At 40.1% G+C, this 14,196-nt stretch overlaps 1 protein-coding gene across 1 annotated transcript in view; it reads right to left on the bottom strand.

Moving 5' to 3' along the window:
* LOC116318427 (zinc finger protein 99-like) overlaps positions 1 to 13,251 on the bottom strand; it is a 29,976-nt gene extending 16,725 nt beyond the window's left edge. The window contains exons 1-2 of the mRNA XM_039617747.1: positions 13,116 to 13,251; positions 5,814 to 6,578 (exon numbers count right to left, since the gene is read on the bottom strand). Coding sequence (XP_039473681.1) covers positions 5,814 to 6,578; positions 13,116 to 13,133 — 783 coding nt within the window. The 5' untranslated portion in view covers positions 13,134 to 13,251. The remainder of the gene's footprint in view (positions 1 to 5,813; positions 6,579 to 13,115) is intronic.
* Positions 13,252 to 14,196: the final 945 nt, after the last annotated feature.

Here is a 14,196-nt window from a genome sequence, read left to right as displayed (position 1 = left end):
GGCAGCTTTATTTGCTGGAGAATCACGCTTGGCATTACATAAACAACAACTTAAACTTAACTAGACCGGAGATGCTGACGGTAGACGACAATGAGAACACACACAACCAATGTGGAGGACGCAACAACAGGCAGGGAAAAACACAGGGCTTAAATACATACTGAGGTAATTAGGGAATGTGAAACAGGAGGAGAGCACAGCTGGGACTCATCAGACATCACAAGACAAGGGGAGGCAAAACTCAACACACTGACATAGTACACAGACTTTCAAAGTAAAACAGGAAACTGAACAGAAGTAACAGAACCACAACCTAAGAACTAGAACACAAGAAATGCCAAGGAACTAGGGATACTAACAACAGAAATCAAAACACATCATGAAATCAAGGAAAACTTAATACAAACAGAAAAACACTGAGTCCACAGACTCAGGACCGTAACAAACTCAGCATTTTCACACAGCTGGCAGAAACAATGGGAGCTCTGCAAGATGCAAGAGGAACTCGAACTGCGGCAACATTCGATCATCACGGCAATGTAGTAAATAATTCTATTTACTCATTCCATGTGCCAGCATTAATGTAACATTAGACATTAGTTACAAAGTTAACTCATTTTTCCTTGTCCGAGATTGTCTGACTCTTGGGGAACCAAACAAAAAATGGTGCAGTGCATCCGTGAGCAAGCCCCAGCCATTCAAAGAGTTTTTGCTTCAGACGGGAGCTGCAGTTTGCTACCCAACTTGACCTGGTAGGACACCAGTGTTTTGGAAGTCGTGAACGCAGCACTGATACCTGTCATTATTTCGTTGAGTGAAGGACAGAGGTGTTTAATATTATGAAGGAGAAAATACGAAGACCAAGTGATATTATTTATATGTGCTTTGAAGGAAAGAGTGCTGTCGAGGATGACACCAAGACTCTTAACCTTGGTAACCTTGCAGTGTTATCAATGAATAATGAAAGACTTCTGGTTTGAACTTGACTCAGTTTTGATTTGCTGCCCACTTTATTGACATTAAGTTTAAGAAAGTTGTGAGTAAACCAGACCTTGGTTTCACTTAAACAGTCAGAAATTGATGTGGGTGGGAGAGTAGCTGTGGGTCTGGAAGATAAGTAGAGCTTGGTTTCATCTACATAGCAGTAAAAGCGGAAGTTATATATATATATATTTTTTGTAAATATTACCTAGGGGTAGGAAATAGAGGTAGATCGAGTATCCAAAAATTATTAAGTAATTTAGTAAGAGTAGCATTACTTTAAAATATTATTACTCAAGTAAAAGTGAAAAGGAGTTTAAAAAGATAATTCAAGAGTAGGAAAGTAGTTGGTGAAAAGACTACTCAAGTACTGAGTAACTGATTGTAATGTGTAATTATATTTTAAATAAATGCAATCAGACAAACAAAAACTAAATACACAAATTTTAGTATTTTCAAATAGAATAAATGTAAAAACATCAACAGAATAAGGCAACAATTCAACAATTCAACAATTTAGACTTCAGCTCAGCATTTAATCATATCATCCCAGAGAAACTGTCTCACCTGGGACTCTCCACCCCCATCTGCCTCTGGATTAAGGACTTCCTGACAAATAGACCACAGTCTGTCAGACTCGGCCCCCACCTGTCCAGCACCATCACACTCAGCACTGGGTCTCCACAAGGATGTGTTCTGAGTCCCCTCCTGTTTACGCTCTACACATCCGACTGCTCCCCTACCCATCTCTCAAACACCATCATAAAGTTTGCGGACGACACCACTGTGGTTGGACTCATCTCAAGGGGGGATGAGTCGGACTACAGAGATGAGGTCAACAGACTGACTGAGTGGTGTTCAGTTAATAACCTCCAACTGAACACCACGAAAACTAAAGAACTCATCTTGGACTTCAGGAAGGGCAGAGCAGACCCGGTCCCACTTTACATTCACGGGAACCGTGTGGAGAGGGTGCACTCCATGAGGTTTCTGGGCGTGCAGATCTCTGATGATCTCTCCTGGACTGCAAATACCACTGCGGTGGTAAAAAAGGCCCAGCAGCGTCTCCACTTTCTGAGAGTGCTCAGGAGGAACAGCCTGGAGGAGAGGCTGCTGGTGACATTCTACAGAGCCACCATAGAGAGCATCCTAACGTACGGCATAACAACATGGTATGCAGGGTGCTCAGCTGCAGACAGGAAAGCACTGCAGAGGGTCATCAACACAGCCCAGAAGATCACTGGCTGCTCTCTGCCCAGCCTGGAGGTCATTGCAAACTCTCGGTACCTCAGCAGAGCTGGCAATATCATCAAGGACCATTCTCACCCCAGCAATCAACTGTTTGAACTATTACCGTCAGGCCGACGGTACAGGTCACATAAAACCAGGACAAACAGATTCAGGGATAGCTTCTTTCCCAGAGCTATCACCATAGTAAATAAGCACAAAAACAATTGAAACTGCTTAGCTACACCATACTGTCACCGTCAATTATTATGCTGCTATTCATACTGTCATTATATTAATGCTGCTATCCTGTATATATTGTACTTACTATTGTTTGTTTTAATGTACCTTTTATATTTTACATTTATATTTATTATTGTATTTTTGCACCAAGGGAGTGGCACTCCAATTTCGTTGTACCCTGTACAATGACAATAAAGGCTATTCTATTCTATTCTATTCTATTCTATTCTATTCTATTCTATTCTAACAATTCTAACTTCCAGATTTGTTTTTCACATCATAAAGCTTTTTCAAACCAACGACTACAGTAAATAATATAAATATATGGCAAGATATGCTATACAAATTATATTCACATTTACTTTAAATGGCACAGCAGCCTCAGAGAAACCATTTGAATGAGGCATCTTCAACTTATGTACATACAAGGCGGCTCACTTGTATGGGTGTGCATTAGGGGTGCAACAATACATGTATCGGTATTGAACGGTTCAAAACAGTGCTTTCAGTTTGGTACGCATATGTATCGAACAATACAAAATGTTTAATTTATTTTATTAACTTTTCTTCTGACGATGCTGTCAGTGTTGAGAGCTCAGTGGATTGCCGTTTTGGTTTTCATGTGAAGCAGGACCCTCATGGTCAGCGTGTCATGGACAAAAGTAAAACAGTATGTCGGATGTGCCATGCAATGCTCAATTACATTGGTGGGAACTATGTGCGTTAGCGCAGTTAGCTCATTAAAGTGTTGATGGCGTCCAGCCCGACGCAGGGGGCGATCCACGCTAACTCATTAGCGGAGATTTGACGCATTGTGGCGTTAACGTCATTTTAACGAGATTAACGCTGACAGCACTAGTGGGAACACAATGAATAAGACTGCACACTTACGCCGACATCAAAAACAACAAGCACGCATGCTACAAACTTTACCCGAGTCATTTAGACAGCCGTTAGCACATCACATGATTTTCCTTATGGGGACCTGATATGTTTAATTTGCTGCTGAGAATATAGCCCAGAAGAAGCGTGTAGTATAGATTTATTTTGGAAAGAGCCATTTCTCTGTTATAAACTCTCTTTTCTAAAGATGAGTGATTTCTCAATCAGATAGATTTATTTTTTTATTATTATTATTGTTTTTTCAGCAACATCAAACTTAAAAACTGTACTTTTGAGTTAAAATATATATTTATATTTTTAATAAATGAAAAATTAAAAAGGCATGAACATTTTCTTGTATCGAAAAAATATTGAACCGTGACACCAAAATATCAAACTGAACCGAACCGTGTATTTTGTGTATTGTTGCACCGCTAGTGTGCATCTATTTCAGCATATTTCGCAAAAATGTGCCATTTCTTCACTCAGTAAGGTAATGGTTAAGCTTCAGCAGCAGTTTGCTATCAAAGTTCTTGCTTTGAAGCTGTAACTGTTTAGCAGTGAACAGGAGTCCGGCCTGACTAAAAAGTCCTGTACAAGCTCCAGACGCAGAAAGAGCTGTATTTGTTTTGATTGACAGCATCTTGATGTGAGGAAAGCTATGCAATAGATCCACTCCTCAAGTGAATGGACATGAAAGGTACCTCTCCCTGCTTCTGGCATTCCTGACCACGTGGATCCAAAGAAGTCATCTTTGTCACATAGGCTGCTGTTTGTGCTGGCCTCATCCAGTTCTGTGTCTAGGTGATGTCTGATGAAGTTGAGACCCATGGAAAGATGTATGGTTTTCAAAAGAATTAGGTCTGGGCATTATAGTTCCATATAGACTGCAAAGCTGCGGATGTTTGGCATGAGAATTTTAATCACACTGGATATGTTTTCTACCAACTATTGTTGAAAAACAGAATCTTGTCCTTCATATCCCAGACAAACAGTTTGCGATGAATCCCAGATTAAGTTTAAAATAAGGCTAAGCAGAGCTAGCCAATAGATCCTCCTCACACCGTTTGGCTGTTACTCTGGGGAAAGACGAGGAAGACATTGATGAAAGCCGTGACTGGAGCTGCGATGTAGCCTCTAATCTTAAGGAATCGAGCTTGACAGAGCTGCTGTAATATAAAGACTGACCTTCACTTAACTACAGGTAAAAAGAAATTTAGAGCAAACTTACCATGACCTTTCGTCAGGTTAGAGGAGTTGAGTTTTTTTCACGCTGAAATGTTGGTTTGTTTGGGCTCATATTGAAGGCACCACATTATGTAGCTGTTCTTTTGTTCTGTTCTTAAGCGAAACATCCTTTAAATATGAGGCCAAGGGTGTTTATCTTGAATTCTAGTGCAGACAGTAGCCTCTGCCACGTTTTCCTGTCTCTTCTTTCCATGTGTCCGCTAGTTTGAAAGGCTTGGGCCACTCTGCCCACCACAGTTTATAACTGGTCATGCGACTGCATGGCTACATTACTTGGTAAAAGAGTTACATTAAACTCCACTGGCGGCATGATCCAGTATTAGTAGTATTATCTAATGTGTGAAATTAATTACATTTTTAAAGTAAGGATTTGAATATTGCCAAATATAGCTGAGTAAAAGTATCGTTTCTTCTTCATAAATGTATTCAAGTAAAAGTGAAAAGTATGGTGCAATAAAGGTACTTTTTGAAGCACATTTTTTTCAAAAGCTTTACTCGTTACCACCCACCTCTGGAGATAGATAATAAAATTAAGCAACACAGGACAGAGTCTTGGGGTACACCGGAATTAACTGGAGTAGATAGTGATCTGTGAGTGAGTAATAGAAGAAACTGAACGGCCAGAGAGATACGGGGTAAATCAGGGCAGCGCTGTACTGTTGGTGGCAGTAGATGCTAATCTATGACGAAGGATACGGTGAGAGATAGTATCAAAAGCTGCTATAAGGTCAAGGAGAATGCAGGTGGTGATGAATACAATATTTGAATTTTTTAAAAAGCCCTCCACATTTTCTGGAAATATTTGTGGGTGTTTTTAATTGCTTTTTTGTACTGCTTGAACACTGAAGTGGCCCTACAGTGAGATGATGGCCCAGAGCACATTTAAGTAACGTTACATTACTCTAAATGAGTAATGTAATGGAATACGATACAAACTACTTTTTGGGGCATGTATTAGGTAATCTGTAGTGGAAACCAACACTGGTCACAAGATATTAACTCTCAAGCTGCTCTCCGATGCATCCATTGGAGTGTGAATGTTAGATAAACAGAAAGGTGAGAAACTTAAAACTTTACGTTTTTTCCAACATCAGGATAATTTCAGGAGTTTTGTCTCAGATTTGACTGAATATTCTGTACATGAAGTTTTCATGTCTCATTTAGCTTTGAAATTAAAATCAATTCACAAAATACTTCAAAATAAGTGTGACTGTACAAAGAAAAATACATACCTCACAGTAAGTGCACTTGTAGAGTTTCTTTCTGGTGTGAATCTGTTGATGTTGTCTCAGGGAACGTGGATCTTTAAAGGTCTTCTCACACAGATCACATTTATAAGGTCTCTCCTCAGTGTGGATAAACATGTGCTGCTGTAAATATTTGTATGCCACAAAGGTTTTGCCACACTGATCACAGAAGCAAAAATCCTTTTTGGTGTGAATGCGTTGGTGAATATTAAGGCTGAGTGGCCAGCGGAAGGTTTTTCCACAAATGTCGCAGCTGTACGCCTTAATTCCAGAGTGCGTAACTAGATGACTTTGTAAGTACCTACTGCGAGCAAAAGCTTTACCACACTGATCACAGCTGTATGCCTTAATTCCAGAGTGGGTAACTTTATGACGCTTTAAGCTTTTACTATGAGCAAAAGCTTTACCACACTGATCACAGCTGTATGCTTTAACTCCAGAGTGGGTAACTAGATGACTCCGTAAGCTTCCATTGTCAGCAAAAGCTTTACCACACAACTCACAGCTGTACGCTTTCATTCCAGAGTGAGTAAATTGATGACGTCGTAAGTGGCTTCTGTGATTAAAAGCTTTACCACACTGATCACAGCTGTATGGTTTAACTCCACTGTGGACGAATTGGTGTGTTTTTAAGTTGCCAGAACGGGTAAAATCCTTCCCACATTCCTCACAGGTGTATTTTTTTTCTCTTTTTTGTCTGTGAAGTTCGTCAAACTCCTGAGAGTGCTGACTTCTCGCTCCATGTTGGTCCTGAGGTGACAGAGATACAAACAGGCAGTGAGAAAAATTCGGTCATGGAACAAACTGAACTTTCCAACTCCCTCCATTAGTTGAATCAAAGATGTTAACAAAAACATTGTAGGTGTGTTACCAACACATTCTTGGTGATAGTATCACATTATAATCAGATGCTACAATGAGAGTTGTACTTAAAATGCAGGGTTCATACGCCTTTTTTAGAGTAAAATTTAAGCACTTTAAGCACTTTCAAGGTCCATTTTGAAGCCCTTTCAGCACAACACTAAAAATAAAAATAACAATGTATGTTTCACGTCACATCAACCCTGGTAAGACCATGTGAAATCATCCTTGGTTGACTTAAACGCTTTTGTTCGCTTTTTGTTAAAACTTAGAAAAATGCACCACACAAAAATACTGCAAAGGGAAAAGGTCATCTTGTATGTATATAGTGTATGAACTCAAAACACACATTTCAGTTAAAAATGAAGATGTGCAAATGTGAACAAATCAACATGTTGAGATATTCATGTCCTGTTGAAAAAAAACACCCCAACCCCACAAAACAAGAAAACGGCACTGTAGTTGTCTTGTGAGGTGGTATAAGTCAATAACCACATCTATGTGTATTGCATGCATGTAACCCCAACATACTGTTCCAATTGGTTTAGCCCACACAGGTACGGTGGCTCGTAACAGACAAATGATGCAAAATGATAATTTAACCAAATGATCTACATCCTTTCCGTTTAGCTTTCAGCACCTGACAAAACTAAGTTACCCCTGCAAGAAAACATTTACACTATTACAAGTCTTTCTAGACGTTATTTTTTTAAAGTGAATTTTAACCTAACAGTGTTTATGGTTGGACGAACCCCATACCCCAGTACAGCACCAATCATTAGAAATGCAAACACCCAGTCAACATCATTTCTCAACATATTGACTTTAGACTGATTATACATGTGATGTCATTGTGTTTATCTTGGGTTAGGTCTGCAGATGTGACCTGCATATGTAATGTATGACGCCTGGTTTACAATCTCTTGGTCGGGTACTTGCACAGGCTTGGGAGGGGATGCGCTCTGTGAGTCTTCATTTGAGCGTGTGTGTTGCCGTGGTGTTTGTAGTGCGAGTGTAGAACTATCCAGAATGGTTGGTGTCCTGGCACTCAGGGTCATAGTCATGGAGCTATGGCGGCAGCGATTGGGAGGATGTGGCAGCGATTCCTCCTGTAGGTTCTTCCGTCGATCTGGATGATGTAGGATCGTGGCTTGTTGCTCTTCCTTCCTACAGTTCCTAGCTTATCATAGCCTTTTTCTGTCTGCATTCGGACCACTTTTCCTTCTTGCAATGGCTGTAGTGTGCAGCTGGACCTGTCCCATGACATTTTAGCGTGAGACTTTTCACACAAAGTCGGTCACTGATCTGCCCTGAGATCTTTTGTGACAAGCTCTAAAAGCTTGCTGCACACAGTAATCCCTGCGCATGGGTGATGAGACATGAGACGTTTGTCAGGGGAGCCTAGTGTTGCAGGGAATGTTTCTAAGGTTTAAGAAGTCAAGAAAAAGTCAGTCCAATTTCTCTGTGATTTCTCCATGAGTTGTTTCTCACCATGTACTGCTCTCTCAGCAAGACCATTTGACTGTGGAAACTCTGGACTACTGGTCGAATGAGTGAAGTCCAGTTGCTTCGCAAAATCGTTGAACTGCTGACTTGTGTACTGTGTGCCATTGTCAGTAATGAGCGTGTGTGGTGCGCCACTGCTGTGGTTGAGTGACGGAGAAGGTTGATCTCAATCCATCTTGAACAGGAATCTACATGGACCTGGTATTGTTTTCCAGGCGAGGTGAAAATTTTAGGAGGTGTGTAGAGGTTCTGTCTGCTGATGCGCCTTAGTGCTGCTGCACACTGTGCAAGAGTGTAGCTCTCCGTGATGTCTTTTGACATTGCCAGCCAAAAGATGAAACTTCTAGCTCTGCACTTAGTTGCTTCAATGCCTAGATGACCTTTGTGGACAATATTGGTGTATTCCTTGTGCAGGGATTGGGGAATCCTCCATGCTGAGCTCATCCCTGTGTGGAAAACAAGGGTCTAGAGCGGGCTTGACTTGGCTTTCTCTGATGGGCTATTCTCGCCGGATGACTGTGCTGAGGGCTTGTAGCACATCACTCACTGTCATCACTTCATAATCAGTGTGTGTTCAACTCGGCTTTGTGACAACGGAGCAAGTGGAGCTCTAGACAAGGGTGTCAGCAAGATACATGTGCTTTCCTTTTTTGTAGACTAGGCTGATGTCATAACTCTGTAGTCGGAGTAACATCCCCTGGAGCCAGGCAGGGGCGACATGGATGGGCTTTTTCATTACGGTCACCAGGGGTTGGTGGTCAATTGTTTTGACAATGGTCGCCTTTCCACAAACAGAATCTTTAAATTTTGTGCAGGCAAATACCATGGCTAAGAGCTCCTTCTCCATCTCAGCATATCGCGTCACTGTGTCCATGGGAGCATGTGATGCAAAAAATTTGCATGTGTTATATACACATAGTCGAAAATTATTTTCTAGGACTCACATAAACTTCCCCATTGTGAAAAGGTGCAAATCCTTGTTCCAGACATGCAGAGGTGCAAGGCAGATCAGGAGCAGAAATTTTGTTTCTAGACTTTGTGACTCATTTTATTTCTCTATCTGTTAAGAAAAATATTCAATCAGATAGTTATTTGTGGTGAATGAAATACAGTTACAATTTCAACCCGTTTTAAGCACCACATCTAAAGTTCAAGCACTTTTCACACCTTGAAATGACTATTAAAATCCAAGGATTTTCAAGGCTTTCAAGCACCCCTACGAACTCTGAAAATTCTATTGTTGAAGAAATATTGATCACTGCAGAAACTCTTCAACTGTTTTTATTGTTATTTAAATGTTTGCTGATAAAACATGATCTTTGTATTTTCTTGTAACTTCTGTGGCTTTTCTGTGTGAATGTAGATTCTGTATGAATGGTTTTATGTTCAATATACTTAAAATTGTTAATCTTATGGGTGTAATTAATATTTTTACATTTGATTTAATCAATTGTAAACCGTTTTAATGTTAAATAATAGTGATATTTCCAATTTATTGAACACATTTAATTAAATCCAAAGAGCCCTTTCCACATCCCTTATGAACATGCGCAGAGAATGAAAAAAATCTTCATGCATACGCATTGAGCTTCTTCATCTACGCCATAGTGTGCTTTGGCCACGTGTCTGGAAAGAGGGATTAATCACGATTCATCCGTTGGAGTTAAGGTAATTTCTTCGTATTTTTGATAAAATATAATTTAACTAGTACTTTGTGATAATATATGGAGTATATTTTTCAGATAAAAATATAGACTTCATATTTTTCTGGTAAATATATGGGCCATATGTGTTCTGTAGGTTTTAGCATTTTGCTAGCATTGGAAACACTCGTTTGCATATTCGACATTACTGCACATCTGAATATTCCCCAATCTGTGTTTAAAATTTCATTAGAACTCCAAATGGCACACTTATTTTATTTGTTTTATTGTGGTATCAAGTTAGCAGAACGTTAGCTATCCACTGCTTGCTTAACATTGCCTGTGTGAACGTGTCATGCTGGCGAAGCTAAGTGAACTGAAGATTTTATGAGTAAAAGCGAACAAGAATTGGGATACATGTGCAGTGATCGTTGACGAGTCCATACTCGCTGTTTCACTGAACAGAACTGCGAGCTGCGTAGTTTGCCTATCTTCGCGCAGTGAGTCTCAAAGAGACCTCTGAAGGTGACCCCCACTTGCCCCCCAAAATAAAATCAAGCATACTGGGTGGTTAGTGCTCCGTTTGTGTCAGTTTGTGCTGGTAAAATCATCGTTTGTATCGCTATGGTGTCAAAGTGATTACACTTTTATTTCATAGGTCATTCAGAGTTCACCAGCCCCCCAAGCAACACGAAAACAGGCCAAAACATGCCACAAAATCTTCTGCTTGGTTAGTGCTTGTTTGTGCCAGTAAAATTGACATTTGTGCTGCTACGGTTTTCCAGTTATTAAAGTTTAATTCTTTTTGTGATGACGTCACGGCCGTCAGGCACGCTCCCCGTGCTTACGAGCATTTTGTGGCATGTTTTGACCTGTTTTGGGCCATTTTCATGTTGCTTTGGGGTGGGATAAAGGGGATTTCCTTCGTGGTCCATCTGTGAAGCTGCATCGAGCTGATGTCTTTTCAGCTTAGTGCAGCTAAATTGTGTTGTGAGAAGGGCAGCACCAATGGAAGGAAAAATTTGGGGAAAACAGGACATTGCTAACATGATACACGTCAGAGTTTCCTTTTACAAATAAAGTGCAAAATTTGTGCATTTTGTGATTTTCGTACTGCATGGGTGAGGCACTCTTTTGCAGCCACCTGATTCTGCCGGTCCATCTATAAATGTTTTAGGTGGCATGTTGGAATAACTTTTCTGTCTGATTTAAAAATCTTCTTTTTTTTTTTTTTTTTTTTAATCGTAATTGATTTTACACATTCCCATCTGATTAATTGATTTTTTTCCCATTTTTTTCTTTAAATCAAACCTGGACAGCACCAGGAGTTTTTGTTTGGGATTAGATCAGGTTTGGTCTGGATTTAGTCCTGTTTTGAACTGAACTATTTAAAAATTTTAGTTTTGAACTTTGTAGATCAATGCGGAGTTAACCCAAATCACCATAGTTCCAGTGCTGTCCACATTCATGAGCGGTCTTGACCAGTACTCTGGGCAGTTGATGAAGATTCTACGAAAAAAAGGAGGGGAAACAGCGCGGCGGATCACAGCAGCGTTGTCTGCGATTTCACAGGTATTCTGTCTTGTTAAAATGTTCTGTAACTAATAGATTAATTGCAGGTTGACCTCAGGTCTGGTTATGAACCTGTCTTTATAACTTTCTTGGGTTATTTTATGCTTGTTCTATCCTGGGCTATACTTCTCATCTTGGTTTTGTATTATATTCTGGACTTGGTCCTGAGATAAAGCAGAACTAAGTAACTCATGCCAGCAGCGGCCATAAGTGCCGCTGCTGGCATTGTAGCCTTTTTATCTTCTTTTTTTTTGTTACTCATTAATTGTCCAAAGGAATAATTAACTACACTGAGAAAAAACAAAGGCAGACAACATTTCACATTTTGCCACAACTCAGTGACACAATAGATTATTTTTTTCACTCAAACTTGGTATAAATACTGTGAATGTGGTGGTAGCCCGCATACCTCATATTAATGTGACAGTGTGTAGTTTTTGTCATTAATTTCTGGAAATATCTATTGAAATGTTTTTGATTCCTTTGAACACTTTTCTTCCTACTTTCGGGTGGTACACCACGCTAAAGCAGCATTTTCCACGACCCAATGTATCGGAATCAGTGTAACTGGACTCATAATGGCAGAAAACTACACACTGTCACTTAAAATATAGGAATAAAAGCTGCTTTGCCCTTTAGTATATTTTGGAAAAGCAGACATTTGTGAAAGTAGGTTTCTGCTGTGCATCCAGTTAAAAACCATACATCTAGATTTTCAACTAGCAGGCTAAGAATATATATTCTTAACGCTTGTTTTATGATTATATTGTTTTATGTATTTTAATAATAAAGGCCTTTATAAACTAAGGCCCGATGTGAGAAAGAACTCGATCAGAGGGTGACAGGTCGCCTAGCAACAGGTTTCAGTAAGGGGAGTTAAGAAACAGGAAGTTTAGTGCAGAGCTGCAGAAGCATATTAATAAAATACAGGAAACCAGACAGAAAAAGTGGAACTAAGTAACATACACACACATTAGTCAGACCAGAAGGAGTTGTTTTGATCGAAACTATGTGTGTCTGTGTGTGACGTATAGCAGAACTATCTATACTCATTCTGGCTTCTAATGCTTTCAGACCTGAGCGTGTGTGTTTGTGTGACAGGTCTCCAATTCCGGAAATGTAAAATAAATGTCATTTTTTGAGCTTTGACCACACTGAGTCCAGTCTTTCTCTGTTGGCAAAATAATTCAGAAAAGAACGGAATTTAATATTCTCCAATCCCTGCATAAAGAAGACACCAATATTGTCCACAAAGGTCATCTAGGCATTGAAGCAACTAAGTGCAGAGCTAGAAGTTTCATCTTTTTGCTGGCAATGTCAAAAGACATCACGGAACAGGACTTTAATATCACCAACCATTCCCATGTTATTATGGTGTATCTATATAAATGGCCCACCCTGTATATCACAAAATGATCCATTTTCTGTAAATTCTCTGAATTTGACACAAGTCGCCCAGCTGAAGACACTGTAGCTGGAGTCGAGTGTTTTGACGATGCATGAAGCTATAAATTTTTAGACATAAGTTGTAACAGCTGCCATCTTCTTCGTGAGTATTTATTAGATGGCCGCTTGCGGGGGAAAGGTGTATATTGCAACACCACAAAACAAATGATAGCGCATAATATAAAAGATAGATATCGTCATTCCATATATATTTCATCATATCGCACAGCCATAGATTTAACTGTGATATTTTTCTCACCTCCTGTGTTGAAGTCATTGTTTCCTCTGTAGTGGCTGATTCCAAATGGCTGAAATTGTTCCTCTGCTGCTCCACCAGACTCTCCTCCTCCTGTTACTCAGCTGGGACACAAAAAGTACAGATTTGTATTTTATCCCTGACAAGAAGAAGCAGAGCAAATAAACATTACTACACTCCTCAGTGACAACAATATCTATGAAGCTTCAAGGTGAAACCCCAGAAGCAACTACAGAAAGAAAGTCATCAGCTGCCTACAAGAACTTCAAAGGGAAAAAGCCACTGAGCGCCCTGCATACCACCACCTTTACCCAGGGGATGCTACACCCTGTATATAAGGACTTCCATAGATCCACAAAGAAGGAGTCCCACTCAGACTCATTGGTAGCAGCATAAACTCAGCCACCTACAACATTTCCAAGCACCTCATCACCATCCTAGCTCCCCTTGTGGGGAACACACCCCATCACATCAAAAACTCTGCTGATTTCACCAACAAGGTCCACAAACTTACACTTGATCCAGATGAAACCAGAGTGTCCTTTGATGTGGTCTCACTTTTCACTTGTATACCTCCAACCGAGCCAGTGGAGACTGTCAGGAAACAACTACATCAAGACAGCTCCTTACAAACCAGAACCAGCTTCACCCTGATCAGGTCTGCACACTGTTAGATCTCCCCCCCACGTGGGTTTAAATACCTGGGAGTCCACAATGCAAGAACTCCAGCAACACTTAAGGGAAGATGAACAACTTTAATAATCGACCAACGCGTTTCGGCTTGTGGCCTTCATCAGGGTCATAGTAAAACATTGTAGAAAATTGCTTAAATCAATCAAACCAATCAAAACTTCATAGATGGATCAACTGACATATAACAGGTAGGTATTGGTTAATGGGGGCGGGCCCCACACTTTGGGAAGCTCTGGGTTAAGTCACGCTTAAGTAAATACTGGACAAGATCATCAATGATGATGACAGGGAGGAGGAGACATAATCCCCACCTGTCTCAAAATAACACATGCGTGAAATACATAAGAAGAATACTATGAATATATACAAAAAAGGGACAAAGAGCAGTATT

Source organism: Oreochromis aureus, linkage group 9 (genome assembly GCF_013358895.1).
Source record: "Oreochromis aureus strain Israel breed Guangdong linkage group 9, ZZ_aureus, whole genome shotgun sequence".
Classification (NCBI taxonomy): domain Eukaryota; kingdom Metazoa; phylum Chordata; class Actinopteri; order Cichliformes; family Cichlidae; genus Oreochromis; species Oreochromis aureus.
The sequence above is the reverse complement of the archived record's forward strand: the minus strand, read 5'-3'. Positions and strand labels throughout refer to the sequence as shown.